At 37.3% G+C, this 23,998-nt stretch overlaps 1 protein-coding gene across 1 annotated transcript; it reads right to left on the bottom strand.

Annotated features, from left to right (window-relative positions):
* Positions 1-570: 570 nt before the first annotated feature.
* LOC139742642 (phospholipase A2-like) lies at positions 571-7,345 on the bottom strand. The gene is made up of 4 exons (XM_071653168.1): positions 7,312-7,345; positions 2,986-3,133; positions 1,546-1,709; positions 571-695 (listed from the first exon to the last, which is right to left on the bottom strand). The coding sequence occupies exons 1-4, from the start codon at positions 7,343-7,345 to the stop codon at positions 571-573; spliced, it is 471 nt and encodes a 156-aa protein (XP_071509269.1).
* Positions 7,346-23,998: the final 16,653 nt, after the last annotated feature.

The following is a 23,998-nucleotide window of genomic DNA, read 5'->3' as shown; positions in this document are numbered from 1 at the left end:
CACACACACACACACACACACACATGTTCTGGTAGGCTACAGGTTCATACATGTGTATATAATAATGATAGATTACAATCTCATTTGTAGTCCCCAAAGCGCATAATTTTCAGTCCCTATAAACCCATATTTATATATATGCGCTCAGGAATATTAGGACTTGTGAGTGGGTAAACGGGTTTTCATCGAGTTCTCAAATTACACGGAAAATATCTTTCTGAAAAGGAAAATGTTCACAACCTTTTACATAGTAATCAAAGAATCTTCATCCCTTATAAATGTTATGATCTGACAATTTTCATTTTTTAATAACGCAGAAAAATGAAATAAACATAACCAACAAAATTTCAAAGTTTAAACCAGAAGTCATCTGGACGAAGATGTCAGACTTTGATCATTGTTACCGAATCGTAATTTACTACTAATAAAAAATTACATGTAAATACAATGACAGGAGAGCTGCAAGGAGCCAATTATGAAGAAATACATTGTACAGTATACATTTAACAAGATTAAATCCTTCCTTCCATTTTGGTTGGTGAGTTTTATATCACTGTATACGTGTATGTCCTAACATTGACCATTTCTGTCGTAGCTGGCGTACTGATTGTTGTAAGGCACGGCCGCCATACACATTGCAGCCCGACGGTCACACTCGCACAGTCTCTGCTCACATTTTGAGTTCAGCTCTGAGTCTATATATCGAAGAAGAACAATAGGAACAAAAATTATACATTATTATAATAATATGCCTAATAACAAACATGACAGTATGACAAACCAAATCTGTAATACCATAAATAAGAACTTGCCACTATGATTTTTGTAATCAATTTAGGACCTGTTGATGATATTGATGTTACTGTTGTTATTCCTATAATGATTTACTGTTATTCTCATTATTTCTATTATTGTTTGAAATACTTATGTATAATGTTAGTTTTTCTGTTACTTTTATTAGGCGTATAGTAATACTATTGCTGCTATTGTAAAATGGTTATATGGATCCATGATCATTTTGATATGCCTAAGAACAATCACGTGACGGGTCTCACGGACTGCGTGTAAAATATAGTTATTGTCTGAAATAGTGGTGTTCTCCCCGAGTCCAAGGTTGCCTGGATCCTCCATGGATCTATACTTCTATATTTTTGATATCAAAATATTCCAAACTACTTATCCTGGCAAATCGCGTCAAGTAGGTAAGTTTTTTGGTAGTCCCTTACGAAATATTGCAAGCAGAATATGAAATGGTGCAAGACCGGTTCTCAAACCCTTACCAGAACTGTGTTTTACCTTGTTCAGGACGTCACTGGAGATGCTTCTCACCCTCGGGTGTACACTTGAATGTTATGCAACATGCACTCGGTGGCGCCTCTTGTATGTCTTGTACACCATTGCATACCCTCGAGTGCGCTGCATCTTCACTAACGCCCTCTTATACTTGTGCATTATTGTATACTATTGGGCCTACATCCTACTATCCACTAGTACTACATGTACTATAACTACTAATAAGAAATGAAAACAATATGATGAACTCACGACATGTGATCACCGAACGACTGAAGGGACCACCGCCCCCTTGGGAGACGCAGTTGTTGACCGAGTACTGGTAGACAACATCGTAGATGTTGATACCGCTCTCGCAGTAGTCGAGAGTCCCGTCGAGGAGGGCGTTGTAACAGTTGTCGTGTCTCTGACAGCACCTGTAAGCGGACAAGGAATGACGAGTGCACGTCACGAGACCGACACCCACTAGTCATACAGCCCACAAGTCATACAGCTCACAAGTCATACAGCCCACGAGTCATACAGCTCACAAGTCATACAGCCCATGAGTTCGACACTAAGCCAACAAGGCCCACGAGACCGGCACATTACGCGCCGTGTTGTATCTGTCGAACTCGTGGGCTGTTTTTACTTAGTGTCGAACTCATGGGCTGTATGATTCGTGAGCTGTATGACTCATGGACCTGTTTCAATGTCGAACTCGTGGGCTGTATGACTCGTGGGTGTCGGTCTCATGGGATGACCCCGGAATGACGAGAGTGTCACTGAGAAAATGACGGTTGACTTTTTTTTTTTTTAATTTAGAGAAAGGAAGATACATTTTGGAAGGTGCTATTCTCCAGTTTGAAAAAAAAAGTGAAGATTAAAAACACATACCAAATGAACTGACTCGGCGTAGTGCATCTTTTTTTTTTTTTTTTGGCCCTGTATCAAAAATATCGTATTACCCTGCTTTTCACTTATTCTTTAATACTCCTCTCTCTTACTTTCTCCATTCATTTCCTTTCCTTAATGAGTATTTTTCGTTGTTCTTTACTGGGGGATCGCACACTTCTGTCTTTCTTTTGTTGTTTGTTCTGTTTTTGTTCTGCGCCAGTGTGTGTCTGTGCGTCATGTTACCACTGGTATAATGACGAGAATATCTTGCACTGGTTAATTTGCTTTATGTTTGCTGATTTTGTAAGTTTAGCGTAAATCTATTGTTGTAATGTACCGAAGTGAGCCGATGGCATTATTGTATATATTTATCATATTTTTTTAGTTTAAAGCCCTTTAAATTGTCCTTTCCATTCTTTAATGAAACGCGATGCGTTTCCATTCGATATTATTATATGTTAAATGAAACAATTAGACTATTATTGCCGTACATAATATTCGTGTATATCGTTTGGAAATAAAGATACAGGTATGAAAGAATGAAACGCTTCTTAGAAAAAGGACCAAATGATTATGACAAGGTCAGCGGAATAAGGAAAATTGAGGTTCTGCAAATTTTGATAAAGAATTATAGGCCACGCGTTTTAGATACAACATACTAAATGACAATACGCACAGTACGCATAGTATAGGAAGATTCGAGATTTGGTTGCTCAGTGGGAATATAACACATACCTAAATTGACCGACAGACAGACAGAGAGACAGACAGATAATGACTGACAATTGCTCAGTAGAGCTTGGGTAGGATACTTACTTATCAAGGGCATCCACGGGATCACCGGATCCACCAAGTCCACAGAAGCAGCCGTAGTCACTGTATCGAAGGACGGACTGTCCGGTCGTGCACACTAGCATGTTGCCGAACTGCGATATGCTCCGCTCTGTTCTGGATGAGACCGGACCTGACGTCAAAAATCAGATTTGAGAAGATAAAAGTACAAAATTCGATAGGGTCGTATAAAAAATACTTCTCACATAACTCACGTTACATGTCGACAAGGAATACGAGCTCGATCTTTCTACCAGATATCAATTTCGTTTCATTTCATTTTTTTTCCCATTTCATTTCATTTATTTTCATAGTAAAAAAAAAAAAATCATTAGGGCCTAAACAATTTCATAACGGAATCCCATTCAGTGTTGGTTATCAATAAAAACCTATTTGGCTTAATGTGAAAAGGATAGAAATATCGGGGCAAACATGAGAAATTGCTTCAAATTGGTATTAGGTTTCCTTCATGCTTTCAACTTTATTGCCATCTTAGAGGCATACTTTATACCATTTGCAGATGAAACAAAAAACCCAGTATTAGTGCTTCAAAATAGTTCTAAAATGTGAGTTAGGGATGGAAACAACCAATTTAAACATTTGAACCAGTATCATCTATGTTAAGTATCGTTGAATATACAAAATGTGAACAATAGTTATGATAAATGTGCTTCCAGACTAATCCTCTACAGTTATGGTTAAATCGGAAAAATAGTGATATCTCCTTATATTTTAGGCTTTATTGCAAAAATATTATAGGGCGTACAGTATATAGGAGGTTTTTGAATACAACTGTCCTACACAATAGCATATGCATCAAAAGTGATACATGTATCTTGAGCATTTTTTAAATCACTGCTCCCAAAGGTAAATAGGACCCTGACCTTTGAACAAGGCTCGTGACTGAGGTTTATAGGTCCGGCTGAAATTAGACTAATAGAAACAGACGAGACCTGGATGAACACTTGGGCGAGTGCATGGAGCATGTTGCCAGGACTTTTCGAAATTGGTTTCGATTTCTTAAATAACTTCCTTTTTTTTCCACGATGGGAATTCTCGACATCCGTGCTATGACTATCTTTTCTTCAGCCAACAAGAAGCTGTTCATCAAAATCCATCTCTCTCGCGATTCAGGGACGACATACTTATAGTACTATAATAGGCAAATTTGAGTTCTTTTAAAAGCACTGAAATAATGGACTGTGATACTGCTTTTTTCGATTAGTCTTCCTTTGTGATGGGTGATGATAACAAGCAACGGTGATGACAATGATAGTATATGATGTTTGTATCCTAAACATCTACGTGCTAATGGTTATAATGATGAAAGTTCACAGTAATGATATCATAATCATCAGAAACGAAAACAAAAAGTAATGAAACAAGACCAGTATGGACTTCACAGTAAACTGATGATCGCTTTAACATCCACAATTTGACAAAGTGAGAAAAAAGTGAATGGGTGTATAGATAAAACCTAGGAACAAAAAAAAATCAGTATTCATGCGCTTCCATTGTCTGTCAGATTTTATTATATTTCAATGAATACAATGTAAGATTAGGGAGGACATTATAAAGGATAGGATGACTATCATGAAAGCTTGCCCACGGTTGTTAAATGATTGATAAAGTTCTCTGAGTATCAAAAGAGAGAAATAAAAGTTAATTCACAGTAATGCATAATAGAGAGAGAGAAAAAAAAAAGAGGAAAAAATAAGAAAGTTTTATTACCTGCCGTCGTGTATGACAGGACAAGGAAGCACACTAAGGCTCCAAAGCAACAGCCAGATTTCATCTTGACGTCTGTGTCGAGAACACGCTTCAGAACAGTTTAAACGGCGAGGCGGGATCAGATTCTCTTCTTTGGCAGAAAGCGTTTTTGCGACTGAGGAGTGAGACCCAAATCTTGCTCTATTTAAGAGCTTCTCCTATCTCCGTTTATATATCTCTCTCTCTCTCTTTGTCCTCCTTTTTCGCTTGTCTATCTATCTCTCCTTTTATTCAGTTCCTATTCAGTTACTTGTTCCACACTTTCTCTCTTGCCTTATATCCCCTACCCCCCCCCCCCCCCTTGTGTGTCCCATTTCTGGAACGAAGGAGATAAGTATTATTCGCTTGAAATGCAGAAGCTATATTACGATTGTTCGCGCCCCATTGACGCAGAATAAAAAATAAAAAGAAGACTGGAGCTCTTTGTGCGTGACAGTTCTAATCCATTATTGTATCCGCTTGACTATCAGAGCGTTGTATTCATGGAAGTCGTGTTTTGCCCGTGCTCAGAAGCACTGTGCGTGAAGGACCATGGCCCGAATCGATTCCAGTCTTTAGTGATCACATTGAGGTGCCATGTATATCGTTTTGTGTTTATGTTCCAATGACCTTATGAAGGTTTTAGCTGGAATCTAGCATATAACGCCAATTGAGGTCCGCAAGTCCGCCTGAGGTCCGAATGTGGTATCAGTCGGATGTACACTGTACTATTTCTTTTTTTTTTTTAATACGCCCCAAGGTGTTCAAACGTGCCACAGAAGTAAAAGGTTCCGGGTTTGCTTTGTTTGTTTGTTCGTTTTATTATTGCTCTTTAGCTGAGAATGTTGTTCCGGTGTTTAGAGAGGGAACTAAGAATGCTCCTATATACTCTAATGTGTTCCTTTTATTGCGGCCTTACAGTGAAATTGTATATTACGACTACTTGCTAATATAAGTACGTGACAGTCATAGTTCCTTGGAATGCAAATTTCAGAAATACAATACATAAACACTACAAAATAAATTTTGTGAATTGTTTTAGAATCGCCATATCCATACAGTGCTTTTTGTTGAAGGTACGAAGCCCACTCGTAAAATGTCATATTCCACAGCACGTGCCTCCATTATTTACCAGCATCTTAAAGAGGTTGGGAGCAGAAGTTTTCCTCCAATTTTTAATCGAACTGTTGTCAAGGTGACCAAAACTTTCAAATCAAGTTTTGTGGAGTAACTCTTCACGGAGGAATTGACAGTTTTCAGATATGCGATAGTGAACGAGAATTGTAAAAAAAAAAGCAATATCATGGCCTACATTATTTCTTAGTAAAAAAAGAGTGAAGAATTTACTATCTTGTTCTTTGAAATATCATAATAAAATCTTTGAATTAAATTCACCATGTGTCTTCAGACAAGATTAAAACAGAGTATACCGCGCTTCAACAAAACTATGGCAACACCCCTCCCCCCCCCCCCCATTTTCCGGGAGTGATGATATCACATTTATAACGAAAATAATACTGAACTGAGAACTGATATAACATGTACATAACTTCCTCAAGTGTAATGAATGAGTTATCACTATATGCAGAATCATAGGAACTTTTACTGCGTACTTCAGTGTACAAAGATAAGACAATGATTTATGTCGAATTTTATAAGCAGTAGTTATGTCTCTTTATTGTCCAATTTGCAAATAAATGTATTCGAAATAATAACATCATGAACTTCCTTTGTTGATTGAATCTATACACTTTCTAAGAACTTTTGTCTTTTTATGTCTTGTAAATAATTATATTATATCCATCACAATACCTTCAGAAATATTCTAATTGAGCTATTTTTCTATCAACACGTAAAAACATACATAAGCAATGTCTAGTTGCATGGAAGTTTTTCTTAATCCATCACTTTCGCCTAAATCACAATTATTTCAGCAAGAGTCTGCACTTTATCACGAGGCCAAATCATGTGATGTGTGCTGCTAAATCTCCTTTAATGATCTGTGACATCGGTATAGAGATAGTTATCTTATCTTATCGACCAGGCTTCCTATTCTGATACCTGTCATGTGTCTTTGACTGTAACAGTTGCTTTCCAAACGAGTTAATTTTATGCATCCGCCTTCATAATATGCCCATATAGAGGGGATGGGGGACATACTGATACAAAACAGGATCACCACTGAAGCGAATTACAGAATGATGTGAAACCTGCCCACTTCACCATAAAAATCAAGGAAGTATTTACTTTGATGACACCTTTGAGTCACAATACGTGATGATGTCAGTGCATGCGGTTATTATGCCCTAGAGACCATACTGAACAGGTGAATAACTTACTTACTCTTTTGTAATGAAATGGTTTTCAGACAAAATTGTCCGAAACTCGTTTGATGATATCGATACGATCAATAATAATGATAGGCGCAAATATCAATCTAATAGACCATTAAAACATTCTAGTGATATGTAGCTCTCGGCTGGTAACTGGAGTGTCTGTTTTCGTAGAGGTATAATAATTTTTGGAGACAGCCTAAGAAGTGAACCGACTCGAATGACTCACATGAGAGGGTGACGACCGTGCCACCTTTATCCATTGCCACTCATTTCTATACATCACCAGCCTTTATAGCTTATAGGCCAATCGAGCCTGAGCAACGTGTATGAAGCCCCGGTCACACAGCACTCCACGTCCAAATCACGTACAAAAACTTATGAAAATCTGGTGGACGTGGTCGTAAGTGGTAATTTTTTGGTCAATTTTGGTTTGGCCGTGCTGTATACGGGTTATGGCCGTCGGCGGCTGTTCCACTGCTGAAGCACTGTCTAAACTCGGCTAACCACGTCCAGCCATGTGTGTGTACGCGGAAATATCCATTTGTCTGCGATAAGTCGCTAAACACACGCTATTCCCGTGATACCAACGCGTACCACGCGTCAGATGACCGTGCTCTGCCCGTGACAGACCGCTAAACTTTGGCGTCTTTACCGCGTCTCCCCAAGTTTTAATCACTTTCGGAACACGGGTTATCACGTGCTTTTCACGTGTGTTGCGCGTCTTTACTACGTGTGCCGCCCGTGGTTGCCGGCGGAATAAAACCTTGAGCAGTTCAAAACTTTTTACCGCGTCCGACGCCGTTCAGATTTTTCCCCGCGTCCTGCCACGTCTATAAATCGACCGTAGCTCGTCTTAAACTCGGCATCAACGCGAACAACATCGTCTCCTGCACGGGAGACCACTTTTTGAAGTGTTTTGGCCGTGATTAAGCCGTAAAGCGCTGCGGGTTTGACATCAGTTTAGAACTGAAGACAGAGGCAGCGCAGTTACAACGGGTGCACGCCCGGAGACCGACACCCACGAGTCATACAACCCACGAGTTCGACACTAAGCAAACAAGGCCCACGAAACACAATTGTGATGTCGAACTCAGGGGCTGTATGGACTGTATGGCGCGTGAGTGTCGGTCTCGTGGGACAACCCCGTAAGGACTGAGTCTTTTCTAGTAGACTGTCTTTGCCATCTAACAGGGTATCATTTTTTTTTTCTTTTTTCTTTTTTGCTCCCGGCCTGAATGCCTATACATTTGTAAATGATGTGATCTGTTAGTATAGCAATTACTCGAAATTCCTTTTTTATGTTTCGTCAAAACTGGTAGAATTGTAGGCAAGAGGCATCGGAAATAAAGCTTACCGTTATCTAGACAGCGTATTAAAAGTAAACAATAGATATTACCGTTAAAGAATCAGATAATCCCGCTATTGCTTTGCCTATTACAATGTGACAATGATGCAATTATGTCGTGGAATAACCATTCATTTCAACATCACATCAAAAATTATCTTACTGATAAAGTATATGTGTTGTTTTCTTGTTTGCTTTTATTTGTTTTGAATGTCACATCATTTCAACACAAGCTTTTCTAGTACCTGCAAATTTCCACTCTTTGAGTATAACAAAGACGCATCCGGATTCGCGACGTTATGAGTGAGTGAGGCAAGAATCCGACCCAGAGTCTATTGATACAATTGCGAAAACTATATACCTATTCGAATACTGACTCAAAAACCTTATCAATGCAGACGTCCCGACGTTCCCCTCGTCGGTTATGGGCTTTATGATGTCATAATATTACCAAGAAGTATAGGAGTTATCGATCCATAGGAGCAAGAATACTACACTGTACCAACATGAAAACACGGAACAACGCAAGTGGCTTTGTCCAAAGTACTTTCATTGGCTTCACTCACACACAACAACACGTGAAAGCATTTCTCTTCCTAGAACTGCTTAGCTCTGAATAATTGAATAAAGTGACAAACTGGGTCAGAGCTAATAAGTTATCACTTAATGCTAAAAATCGAAATATGTGATTTTAGTAATATACTGTTGATAGTTTAAACACATAATATATAGTTTTAGGTGATTCTCATCTACAAAGAGTATCAAATATCAAATTCTTGGAGGTCATTGTAGAAATGATAAACTTTCCTGGAAATCACATGTTGATAATGTTTGTAACATAATATCGCGTAATATAGGCGTGATCAATAGATTGAAATTTCGTATTCCACAGAAATCATTACTTATGTTATGTTCGTCGTTAACATTGCCTCATTTGAATTATGGAGTTTTAGTTTGGGGCAAAACGCATCAGAATTTACTTGAAAGATTTTTCCGTTTGCAAAGAAAGCTCTCCGCGTTATCTGTCATTCCCGTGTATACGTTCTCTTACAAATACGTTGTTTGCCTCTAACAAGCTCTTAAAAATCATAGAGCTGTTTTTGTACAATTTAGGGCAATTTATGTACAAGTATTGCAACAATTTGCTTCCGTCTATTTTTGATTCGGTTGTATGTTCCTCAAAAATCAATCATTTCATGAATATCCCACTAGGCTTTCCAATGAATTTCATTTATCCCTTTTACGAACGATTCTTGCTAAAAACACACTTATTTATGTAGGCCCAAATCATTGGAATTCTTTGAATCGTGTTATAAAAAACGCCCGATCCATATATTCTTTCAAGAGGAGACTAAAATCCTCTCTATTGCAATCGTATGACTCTACAGTACTCAACTAGCCATTTGGCCTTCTTTCTCACTTACTGACTTACCCACTTTTTCTCCTCTTTGAAGAATTAATTGTAATCTTTTGGATTCATGTTGTCATCTATATGCTATTATCCAAAGCGTCTAAGAGTTGAATTTCCGTCTGTTACTCCTGTCCATACGTCCTTCTATTTCCTTGTTTTTCTGTTTTCAGGCGTTACAATATCACTTTTTTCTCCACAACTATCCTCTGTTTCTCTTGACATGCTTCTGCCGAAGATTGCTGTCTACGTTGTGCGTTTTTGTCTGCTATTTTGTCTTTTGTTTGTTAGTCTTGTCCTTTCCGTTTTGTCCCGTAAAGCCTTTTCTTCAGTAGTTGTTTTGTTGTCTATATAGTCTTGCTTCATCTTTGCTCGCGTTTGTTAGTCTTGTCCATTCTGTTTTGTCCCGTACATCCTTGTCTCCAGTAGTTGTTTTGTTGTCCGGTCTTGTTCACGTTTGTTTGCGTCTATGAAAGTAAGTGTATTTATCTGTGAATCTAATTCTCAGTGGGCTTCCAGACTTCTTCCTCTCTCTCTTTTTTTTGTATTTATATGATGCATCAATTAATCTTCCCATCGATGTTCTTTTCCAGAGGGGCCAACATTCTTTACAAGCTCTGTCTTTTTAGTTGGTCTTTCCATTTTTCGCACTTTAAGCAAGGTTATACATGTACTTCATTTCGACCACTTCTGTTTCAATTATGCTACAATGTATAATTACTATAAGGTCCTCAATTATTGTACAGTCTTTTCATTACACAATGTTCTGTTTACCTTATTTTCTGTTATCAAAGGAAGTGAAACATATATGTTTTGTCGAAAAATGAAATAAACTTTGAATTGAATTGAATTGAATTTAGACAAAAGTGATTTATTTTTGTTATGATTTCTTTTTACGCAATAACAAATAAAGTTCAAGACGCGAAGACATAATTGCGTTTTGAAGTAACTTAACATTCTATACAGCTATACAGCATCTCTGTTTAATCAGATTTCTACGAAAATATACACAATTTGTTGTCAGATTTTACTCACTTGAAGGAGTTACTTATCATTTGCATGTGAAACAAAAACCCGGCTTCAGTGCTAAAACAATAGTTCTAAAAATGTGAGCTGGGGATAGAAACAATCAGTGTAAAAATGTTAATCAGTATAATAAGTATGTTTAATGATACGAGCAATATCTATAATACGATTGTTTATAGAATGAACCGTCTACAATTATGATTTACTGAGAAAAATAAACTAGTGATATTTCCTTATATTTTAGGCTTTATTGCGAAATTTTTACATGGTAGGATGTTGTGTGATGCATATGCATCAAAATGTGATAACTCGAACATTTTTAAATCACTGCTCGCAATGGTATTCAGTACCTTTAAGCTTTAAGTCAGTGATATACAGTATATTATACATTATGAGATATGAGAAAGGAAGGAGAAATCGGTGCGTACCTTTGACATTATTATTCCTCTCAATGTTCCTCCTTTTCGGGAAAAGTGTGTGTGTGAGTGCATTTATTTGTTGTTGTTTTTTTTTCATATATATTACCTCGATGGTGATATTGGTAATGGACGGTAAAACCTGTGTTGATAACTGTGTTGATAACTGACTGGGGAGAATTGGGGCTGCAACCCCATTTCCACACGCTGGGATATCCCTCCCCCCCCCCCCCCCCCCCCCCCCATAAAGAAAACAAATGAAAACAAAAAAGAATAAAAATTAAGATCTGAGAATAAATCTGTGAATGTATGAATAAATGAGTGAATGAATGAAGTCATCATAAAGGATCTTCGAAAGTTAAACCCCTGATCTCACCCCCCCCCCCCCAACACACACACACCAATCCACACACGCCTGAACTGCTTTAACCGACGTTGCCGGATTTGCCTTGACTTTATAGGGGCAGTGTCCGATGACAAAAACTTGATGACATTGAGGTATTTTATACCTTTACTTTAGGCGACTACTTCTGGTATTGAATTAACAAATACAACATTCTTATCGCATTATGTAGGCCTGCTTTATTCTATACACAGCTTTTGTTTCATGTCGTTGACAAGGTCTTCCACAAAAGCAAGCTGCTATGCCATTGCGAGCATGGATCTGATATGTGGTTAGCCTAACTGGCACGCTTAATTGAGGTGACTGCAGCGTTACAAACTACCTGCTTGCCAGAAGCTTATACCTCCTTGCTTAACTGGATTCAATAAAAGAAGTACAGGGACTAATCCGCGATTATGTGGTCAACAAAGTAAAAAGCTGATTCCCTGGTTTTATTGAGGCTATGCCAAGCAGATTGAGTACGTGACTGACAGACATGTAGATCCGCAGTGCACATCCCATTCAAAATTATTTACCTATCGATCCGTGGATTACTTTATAGAAACCGGATTTTACGAGCGCCTAAATAATATGCCTGTAGCATCAAGGAATACGAACAATATCTAATCATAAATAAAATAGTGCAGCGATGATGCAGAAACAACACATACCAAGTGAAGTCTGTGAGTGTTCTCAGTCATCAAGGTAAAGTAACACATACCAAGCAAACAAAAGCGGGTTACTTACGATGAGAAATGTATTGATACATTTAACCAAGGTATTAACTATCAACCGTAGAATAGATCGTCGATGCAAGGGTAAAAATTGAATTTTTCTAAAGAGAAAGGATATAAACAAAAAAGGGGACCCACAATAAAATCGCAAATACACAGTAGAAAAAATTGTATAGTAAGGATAAACATTGAACAATTAACCATCACAAAATAAGTCAAGTAATATGACCTATATTTTGAAGAGCTTGCAACCAAAAGGCGCTAAATCCATCATTTTTCAATGGATTTGAGAAATGATGGAATTAGCTCCTTTTGGAAGCAAGCTCTTCATAAAATATGTGATTCTACACGCGGCGTGACTCGTCATATTTGACGGGACCAGACCAAAAACGTACACATTGGTACATGGTACCTCCTACTGGAACTGAAAAGTGCAGTTAAGTGCACCGTTCACAGCATAAGAGAAGAACAAGGGTTGGCAGGGGTCAGCAGTGGGGGGCACACCGGGTTTCATGAGCTTACAAGCCTCCCTCCCACCCCCCCCCCCCCCGAAAAAAAAAAATCGTCAGCCCCAAAACATAACCTTACCGCGCTCATACTTCAAGATCTCTATTTCTTTTTAGTGCCACTTTCATACTTCCGGGTTAAAAAAAGTGGACCAAAAGTGATGACCTATCATGTATTCCTTTGTATGGTGCACAAAAAGTGGAGGGGGGAGGCGAGCCCCCCCTCCCCGCCCCCGGTTCCGCCGGTTATGTATGAAAATAATAAAAGGGCGTATGGAGGGTATTAGGAATTTCGCAAAGGGGGTGCCTTTACAAAATTAAAGGGGGCGGGGCGCACGCGCCCCCTGTTTTTTTTAAAATCTATTCTGTTTTAATGATAAGCAAGGGGGGGGGGGGGGGGACACGCCCGGTGCACGCCCGGTGGATCCGCCACAGCGTATAGGACATGTGAAACAGAGTGTCAGGAGAAAAGAAAACTTGCATTGTATTGTAAATTACTAATGATCGGACAGTTTTAATTCTTGGCATTGATGAGGAAATGGATCTAAAAATCACTGAGCGTCACGGTCTCCGTACCCACTTTGCAAGTAATATCTGTCTTGCGGACAGAGAAGTTAAAAAGACAGTTTGTTCCCTGACGGATTTTAGAAGCTTGTCGTATTGTTTACCCAAATAGATTCATGAATATTAAAAGCAGAATGGTTAATGGGAAGGCATCCTTAACCATTTGGCCAATCTGTTCGTCGAACAGAACAGAAGTCTTTCGCCCATGATGTATCCTATCAACATATCCTTGTTCGAAAACAATTTTGGCTATTCTATAGAACTATGGAGAAGCCTCGTGACAACGTGGATATGGGAGTCACATTACTACTATGCAACCAAGCTAGTCTTCAGGAAATGAAAAGTTGGCTTAAACACAGCCCCTGAGGGGTTGTAGTTTGTTTTGATGTTCTATACATTTCTATCTGTACATTATGTGAGCAGGGCCCCTTGGGAGATCATTTTACCAACTGATGGTCCAACCATACTAACTAAAAGACTGAAGTATAGATAAATAGATAGATAGGCAATCTAATGAATAAATTAATAAATTAATGTGTAAACAAACAGATAAATAAATAAATAGGTACATAAACAAATAGATAAATAATTAGATAAATTAATCATAAAGGAATCGTTTCAAACACTGATACACCGGGGAAATTTCCGAAAGGTGCTTTGGCACGTGTCCTGAAACCTTTGTTAGTCAACAGATAGATGGCGCCATTCAACCATCTCGTCGAGAGTTCAATGAACCCAAACACTACGAAGAGGCAGTATGCCAGTCTAGGAGGAATGACCAGAGTGCCGACAAGCCAAGTGCACATTCCTAGGTACGAGCAGCCAGTGATGACGATAACGGTCCTGACTCCCCTCGCCATGGCGACGGACGGTGGTGCGATCGGGGATGCGTCATGCGGCTGAAACCCAATGTTCTAGATCCCATAAGATGTAGTTAAAGGGCTCGTATAAAGGTGAAATAATGAGAAACCTCTTATGAAATATGAAAGAACATGTAATTCCAATAGGAATTCAACGTTTATTTGATGAAAATTGGTTATGAAGTGGCTGAGATACCCAAAACAGAGGAATACTAATAAAATGTTGGACCCACACTTTTTACGATCGCTTCCTTTGTTTTTGAATGTCTCAGCCATTTCAAAAACCGATTTTCATCAAAAAAATTTGAATTCCTCTTAAAATGGTATGCTCTATACTATTTCATAAGTGGTTTCTTGGTATTTCACAAAAAGTTAAAAGCCAAATCCTCAGCTCCACCAATACTTTACCATCCCTTTAATGTGGACAAAATCGATTTGGAAAAAAAATTACAGAACAGCACTGCTGTGTACAGACCTGAGTATAAACTTACACATTAAGCCAGCTAAAATATTATATTTGATAAATTATATTTGATAATTTCTTCCAGTTATATAAGGTTTTAGAATCAACACATTGCTATTCACAGTACAGCAGTATGTCTTCAGATGAACAAACACGATGAAAAAGTGGATCATTCATACAGCATTACGTCATTGTCCATTACCTCACTCATTTACTGTGCATCGTTCCATTATATGACCAACACATAGAACATACGTCTACGAACTAACACCATTATGAAGACTTGCCTATCATCATTTCAAATTAATATGAATAAATAGGCGATGACCTCCATCTAGGCATAGGCATGTATAGCGTTAACAAAAATTGAATGGAAAAAAGGGGTGGGGAGGGGAGGAGATAGTATACGTTGAACTAAGAACGACAATTTTTTTTTTAAATTAAAATAACTTTCTCTTATTGTACCTTGTAATGAACATGCACTTAGGCCTACTTTCGGTAGAATTCATATTTGCTTCCGATGGAGATCGAAACATGAATGAATGAATCAAAGGAATGAATGAGCATTATGATATGTCAGGCGTTTCAGTGGAGCACCCCAATTTACATACTCATTATCTGACCGTTCTATTTGAATGACACCAACGGAATTCTACAACTGTTCGTAAGCATAGCTATATAATTAAAGTGAAAACACTGCGTACATTAAATCGATATATTCTTGATAAGAACGTGAATATTGGTTGATCAGAATGTGTGCGACTTTAAGATGGCGACTGGCTAGAATGCTTCCCAGGGAGTGAAGAGTGAGTTCATGGGCTGTGATGACTCGTGGATGTCGAACTAGTGACGTGCACCCACATAGTTTGTGTCACAAAATTGGTGATTATATACTGACGTGGGCGCTAGTCTCGTGGACACGCATCTGACGTTCCTTAATGATAAGGCTTGTCCAAGTTACTCGGGGACAAGGTTCGAAAAACGGGGAAATCGTATGCCAAATTACGATAACCTGCCAAAATATTGCTTTCTCTTGGAAAGTACGTGCATTTCTCAAATAAATGTTTGAGCAATGATTTCCCAATACACTATACAACTGCGCATGCATTAGCATTTTTCTTGATGTAAGAGAAGTATTATCTTCTGCGCATGTGTACTTATTAGATTTCTCAGATTTATTCAAATTTATGAATGTTTCGTTCCCGGGAACATAGAAATGAGCTATCCCATTAACATACCCTTCTTATATAGATGAAATCCAACTGCTGGAATCCAGTTTGCATAACGTATTACTTAATTGTTGCTATGTCGGACAAGCCCCGGGCAAGCTTCCGAGTTGCCACGAACAACCTCTGGGTCTATACATGCATGAATTTTGAATACATTTTTTTTTTGCACGGCTTGCTTTGTGCTTTACAGCCAGACTCAGTTTTAAAGGGAACGTACAGTTTTGGTTGAGACCTAATTTCAGGTTTCGAACATTTTTAGGTGAGATAATGAGAGACCTCTTATGAAATATGAAAGAGCAAGTAATTCTAAGAGGAATTCAACGTTTATTTGATGAAAATCGGTTTTGGAATGACTGAGATATCCAAAAAAGAGCGATTCTAATAAACGTGGGACCCACACTTTATTACGATTGCTTTGTTTTACTTTGTTTTTGGATGTTTCAGTTATTCCAAACCCGATTTTCATCAAAGAAACTTTGAATTAATCTTAAAATTGTATGCTCTGTGCTATATCATAAGTGTTTTCTTGGTATCTCGCAAAAAGTTAAAAGCCAAATTCTCATATCCACCAATACTGTACCATCCCTTTAAGTGTTTCTATCAATAGTTTGGCGGAGAATCTATCTATCTATCTATATATGAATATATACATTTGATACGCAGAGATTTTACGTATAAATGTGCTCCACGATGAAAGAAAAAATAATGATAATGCGTTTTAGGCAAATTATAGGCTTGTGTGACTCAAATTTTCGGCGTCCCTTCTTCAGGCATAGGACGCCGAAAATTTGAGTCATCTAGAGCAATACTTTTATTGGCCAAAAATACTTCACGATCACAACCAGTATATATATATATATATATATATATATATATATATATATATATATATATATATATTATATATATATGTATATATATAATGTACATATACATAACGTCATGAATGTCTCTGTTTAATAAGGCGTTTGAGATATCTACACTTCACTGTTTTCAAGGCTCAATGCGGAACTCGTTGGACTATTAATGATCATGTAACAAAACTGACGCATATCAGATTTTGCGCTCTGAATAATTATGATATTCAACAATAACATTAATCAGCCGTTATGGTAATGGAAAACGCCTCGTTTTATTGGACCAGTATTTGTCCTTTCTGTTTTTGTTAAACACACTTGTTTGGTTAAACCACACCAATAAAAGTGTGTACCAAGGTGCGAAAATTGGACCTCTTCAAGAAAGAAAAGAAGAAGAAGAGTGGTTTCTGCTTGCAGTATAGCATTACCGATATTTTATAGTCATACAACACATGCGTTTGCAGGGTAATCTGTCATGTTATAACACATGCCTAACTGTTACAATGGCGAGACTAAAGAACACTAAACAATTCGAGTAATGATTCTACGAATTACGGCAACATCCGCTTAAGCTGGTCTAATTATGAAATCAATCCAATTTCCTCGACGTGATCAAAATAATGTCAAGTCGACTTAGCTTTGTAGAGTTGCACTGAGAAATGTGTTACAAAGAATACATTTTTAAGCTTAATTAAAAGGTAATTAAATGTTTGATGCATCTCGGTATAAAGAGAAGATAGAGAGTTATAGTATATTAAAGTTTCCATGCTCATTTATAATGAAATATGACGATCATGGCGATGATAAACTCGCGCGTGACAAAATGCTGTTCTTTGCAGTGTCCAGTTATTGTATACACACCCTTGACTTTGCATTTTTGGAGTATTCTAGCCCTGACAACGTATTAATTTCCTTTTCAAGTCTTTTCTTTCTCTTGATGTCGTATAGGCCTACTAGACGTGATAAGCTATAGTGGGAGAGGCTCAACAACGCTCCAATGCCATCATCGGAGGGTCTCGGATAGAGCTACAAGTAGGCCTATATTAAAGCTGGCGCTCGTTGCAGCCGCGGTAGGGATTCGCTTCTCTGTCTCACAAGATGAGAACTCTGTTACTGATGAAAGCTCGATCTGGGAACTTGGTCTCGGGTGGGCTGAATGGTCTCAGTGGTATAGTCGAAAAAGGCTATCAGTATATCTCACATTCGTTGGCATCGATGCCACAGTTAAGGAGTTCCTTGTTTTATATTGTCGTCTCAGCCGCCCTCAGGTATATACTTATACTAGACAAAATGATTCCTTGCAATATATAGGAAGGAGTAAACGATATTGTAAACAATCCTGGAAAAAAACCAAAGACAAACAAACAAACAAACAAACAAACAAGCAAGCAAGCAAGCAAGTGGAATCGAAATTTGCCAGAAATATGGTGTTGACAAGGAATACAAAAATAGGACAATCATCGCAAAACCAAGAGAGCAACACTTAAGGCTCGTCTCCGCTGGCTGCTATAGAACAAGATGATTTTGGTTTGGTCACTTAAATCACTGTGAGAGAACTCGGTTATTTATGATAGAAAATAGAATCAGTTGGCTGAGTAAGGCTTTAAGAAGAGATAGAGAACAGTAACTATATAGGCCTATGCCAATGCTTTCAAAATAATTGCAAAATCCTGGTACCTTCCCCTTATATTAGCTTGTAATTACTCCTTCTTTAGATGGGAAGAAAACACCTGTTCATTAACAACTTCTATACGAGGATTTTTTTTTGGCAAAAGGAGCTAACTCCATTCTTGTTATAAGTAGAGATATCTATGTTTGAAACTGACCACTAAAGAATAAAGAAAATGATAAGAAAATACAGGATATTTGTAATCATAACTTCTAGAATATTCCTCGTTTTGTCACAAGTGAGATATTATAATGAAAAGATTTAATTTTGCTCTATATCTCAGTGATGATGGACTTACAATATATACTTTGAAATGTTTGAAAATGGCGCTTAGCTCATATCGCAATGAAACTCCTCAATAGAAACTTGTAGTAGTTTATGCTGACATTAAACGTTAAGCTACTGAACAAATATACGTTGATCAATTTAGTTCAATTCAATTCAATCTTTATTTCCGATTCAATATACAGTATAGATAAAAAAATACATGTAAATATGAGCACATTGTGCAAAGGTGCAGAAATACAAACAAAAACAATGAAAACATTGACAAAACCGGAAAGTATTATGAAAAAAATAAGGAAAACAGATAGAATATAGGTACAATAAAAACAAAAGCTCATTGACACTGTGTATGTGGTTAACCAGAAAATGGTATGCGCGTAGAAAGCCAGAATAGGCTTGTTATGTTGCACATACCCCGTAATATAATCGTTATAAAAACTAACTCGAATGCTATTATGATATGTACCTAAAATCAATAACAGCAATGGGTATACTTTCTATATACAACATACAAATAAAAAGAAGACTAATTATCCATATCCAAAAATCAATACTTACTAATCAACATCTTCTTATACTGTCTTTTAAAAGTATTATTAAATTGCACATTAAGTTTGCTCAAATCTAGCGTGTTCCAAAGAACAGGACCAGTATGACGTAACGAGTATTTACATTTGTCAGTTAAAAAACGCCATCGATGAAAATGAGTTGAGGATCTCGTTAAATAATTATGTACATCAGAGTTCAAAGAAAACATATTTTGTATATACGGCGAAAGAGTTTTTGCATGATAACGTTGCATAATAGTTACGAAAGACTAATTAAAGGTCAATTATATCCAGTGTCGTCTCAATCTTAAAGTTGAAGGTACTAAATGACAAAAAAAAAAATGTTAAGACCAGTTTTATAGACAAGTGCGAATGTGAGCAACTGATTCATTCGATAAACTCAAGGCAACAAGAAGAAAGATGAAAAATCAGAAAGAGCAACGACTCTCACATATTACCATTAGGCCCTACACTGTATACCAGCAAGATGTTGGTGGTCGAAATAGTCAAGTATAGATTAACCATTGTGACCACACTACCGTGATTCTAGGTATTATCGATCAAACGATATAGAATGACAAGATGATACACTAGTTATATACCCAGATGAGACTTTATTTCAGTACCGTTCGTGCTCTCTATTATATTCTTTGAACCAGAATAACTTGCCAAGTAGGACTATATTATACTAATGTTATTGAACCATTGCCTTGGATGTATACATGCATAATGATATAGCAGAAACCCTGTTATGACTTTTCTTCCATACAATTATCACAAAATCTCAGTGTAACAATGACTAAATAATATCAATATCCCTCTCTTTTGCATGTCAAGATTACTGTATCTTACATGATATCGATTGCAACTTTCGTTTATTGTATATAGAGACAATTTTATGAATATTTTTTGTTGTTGCAAAAAGTCGAAACATGCAGTTGTTATCAGAATCCAGAATTCTGTCCAATTCATCACCAAAGCAATATAAAAACAAAAGCTGCACTAAAACTTTCAGAATTCAATATGCAAACGAGAGACTGGGCCTGAAGTGGACACACAATGGGATAGTCACCACCGCTCATAGCAAGTTTGATCCTGTCCAAGGAATTGAATAGTATGTACGCCCATGATTTTTTAAAAAAATATTTTCTATCATGGCTACTACTAAAACACTGATCAATTCAGTGCTTACAATACGTCGATGTATAGGGCAATTTGTCAATCAGTTGCAAGTTTGATCTTGTACACGTGTAGGGGCAGTGAAGTGACAGTGCTTGAATGGCCAGCATGCACATCAGGTATAGGCCCTATTCAACTTATCTTAGATTCTAAAAGATGATTGTCAGATTGAGCTTTGATACTCAATGTGTTGCTTTCGCAGACTGCTATCTTATGCTCTTAACTCTCTTTCGATTTTATTCATATAGGACTACCTACATGAGGGCCGCGGATTTTTTTCTAGTGTATCTTTTAATTTTTAAAGCGCCATTGATGAGCACCGAAAAGTGGACCTGCGCGCTATATACACAAGTAGTCACTATTATGATTATCATTATTATTAATATCATTAATATTGTTATTAGTATTATCATCATTATCATTATTATTATTATTATTATCATCATCATCATTATAATTAATATTATTATCATTAATATTATTATTGCTATTATCATTATTATTATTTTTATCATTATTAATGGTTTTTGGGAGGGGAGTGGTAAATACGGTAAGAGGCTGATGGTCGATGGTAAGAATAACGGGAAGAATATGTACTTAAGGACGGAAACTTCGGAAAATGTGGATGTTGTTATTTTATTTGTTCTTTTTTTTCAACAGACCCCCTAAATAGTGTGTGTGGGTGATGTGGGTGGGGTGGGAGCAGCTGTAGGCCTATGGTGGGGAGGGTCAGGGGACACTTCATGAAGCATTAATTTTGTCTGCCAAATTGGTGGGACAAAATTTAATTTGCTCTCAGCCAATCAGATGCAAGGATTTCAGTAGCTTACTTTGACATTTTGTCAGAAAAAGATATCTGAAAAAATGCTTCATGAAATGTTTGTAATATAGGCTATTGCACTCATTATTGAATGTACACAGACTCACAGACATGCCTTTTTCCTTCCTCTCAAATCGAGTTCAAACATATATAATAACATATATAATATATTATTAAATAAAGCTTTTCTACTTTTCAATGGAATAATCTAATGCGAGTACCGTGGTGTTGCATCAGGTGACAGGACAAACAGGTCTGAATCACAGGCGGCTATTGAAGTGAAACTTAACACTATGATACGTGGTTGTGCAAATTTCATCTTCTATTGATGTTGTTATGGTAACAGTGTACACATTGATTGTCAATTGAGTTTACTTTCTCAGCGTTTAATGGGATATTAATCACATTGAGTCATAGTTTTAGTTTTGATTTGTGCGCATGTGCTTCATTGTTACGCTGACGAAGATGATTATGTAAGAGGTCAAAGGTTTAGGGTTTTGGGTCGGGTGGATATCCAGGAATCTGCAAGATTTATGTTGAAGTTGTATCTTTTTTTTTCAGTTTCTGAAATCAGTTAATATATGAATATATTCATTAGTGAAGTAAATGGTTGGATGATTTTATTGGAATTGTATATATATTGTTTTTCATGTTTTCAAGTTTGATATGGGCCATATTGTGTTAAGGCGTTGAGTGATAATTTTTTAGTTTTGAATGATTGTTAAATGTTTCTAAGGGGCAACATGTGTGGGTTCACATGCCTACGGGCAATATTTAATGTAAAAAATTACTTTTGTGTGCCCTGACCTTCATGTAGTCTCCATTCATTTCATTTTCATTTTGTGGAACGTGTACATGTAGGCCTACAGTGTATCCTTCGTAATGTTCATTCTGGTTTTTGTTTCATGTTTGTAATGTTTATGATAATGTATCCTATATTCTTTACCTGGTCGAATGAATAATAATAATAATAATAATAATAATGTAGCTGCTGGTTATTGCTACTGACTCTTATATGCTGTAATGTATGATACCCGGGCACCTTGTGTAATCTTGGGTTGGCTCTTTCTTATCACGCCACTCTTCCGCCGATCCGTCTCCCGATTTCCACTACCATTCACACTTCATCATCCGATCATCACACACTAACTGATGCTCTGTACACACTTGCGCTGCTCTGGCACGGTACGGTACTCACAAACTTGCAGCGAATCACAACCAAGTAACTGTGCTGTGGTATTGTCCACTGTGTTCTTTAATGCATCGTTTCACGTCTGACTCACTATTTTCTACACTTGGACACTTGAGACACGATCGAGCATCAATGAAGGTCAACACGATGAATTCTTCACTGCCTGTCTGTTCTACATCCTCACATGATTACCGAGCAGAAAAGGTGAAAAGGTGGAAAAGCGGTACAAAGTGGGAAAAGCAGAAGAAGCAGGTTGAAAGATTGTGCGCCTCCCCCGGGTCACAATCACAGCATCCCTCACCCGTTTCTGTCAGCCAAGTCCTGTCTTCTCTTTATATGTACTGCACATTATGCCAGTGAGATATATGCGTTTTCAGATTCGACCACAAGGTGGCGCTATTCCTGTTAAATCTGCAGTAACATTCCGGCCCCTTAATTTTCAACACGCTCGCCGGTGAAAATTACCTCTTTCTGTTTCCTTTAAACCATGGTAACCAACAATATGTAATCAAATGGTATCACCATTAAACCATGCACTATCTGTGCTTAAGAAACTTCACTTAGGTTTCTACACAACACTTCAATGTTCTAGTAACAAAATCAAATACGAACAGATGGTTATCTACCATGCATACATTTTAGTATGAAACAAACTAGAACAAATTAATAATGTAAAACACATAACCCAATGCTCCTTTGAGTTTGGCACTTTAAACTGTTCTGACTGATGAGCATCCTACTCAACTCAATACAAGGCATGTATTTACTCAAGGCACTTGCACCTCCTGCTGCTCTTTCTACTAGAATCAATCGTCAAATGATTGAAATCACAATTTCTCTGAGTTTAGCTTTTGTGTTTCAGAGCGTGTTTCTATACAATGTACACGACCAACCTTAAATGCACAAATCCTTTGAAACTCAGCTTGTCACTATACAACTAAGAACAATTAATGCAAATGTATGCAATACCAAATAACGAGTATGCCTATAGCATACCAATTTTGTTCAAATACAAAAACTCTCACTATGCATTTGAATCCTCCTTTGGCTTTTTACACTTTCGATTCTCTTCTACCAACACCTGTCAACACCAAATCTACAAACATTATCACCCGATGAACATATTTGCATACACATTCACTATTAATGACATTTATGTACCATGTTGTACCTCAATAATAGCATAAAGCAAACAGCATCAGAACAACAAATCACCACTTGGTTTTGTCTGATTCTGAAACAATGAAATGTACTTTGAGACAGTATACCACTGCTTCTATCTCTCTTGTTCTTTCTGACTTTGTGATCTCACAAAAACCATATTTACTCTGATCTTATACTAGAAAACTGCAACAACTCCCCATAAAATGGGAATACAATGCAATACACTTGCAATTACAAAGTGCACTTTTGTCTTCACACTTTTCCAA

The sequence above is a fragment of the Diadema antillarum genome, unplaced genomic scaffold, assembly GCF_040938485.1.
Source record: "Diadema antillarum isolate AM-2024a unplaced genomic scaffold, OU_Dant_1.0 seq00001011_RagTag, whole genome shotgun sequence".
NCBI lineage: Eukaryota > Metazoa > Echinodermata > Echinoidea > Diadematoida > Diadematidae > Diadema > Diadema antillarum.
The sequence above is the reverse complement of the archived record's forward strand: the minus strand, read 5'-3'. Positions and strand labels throughout refer to the sequence as shown.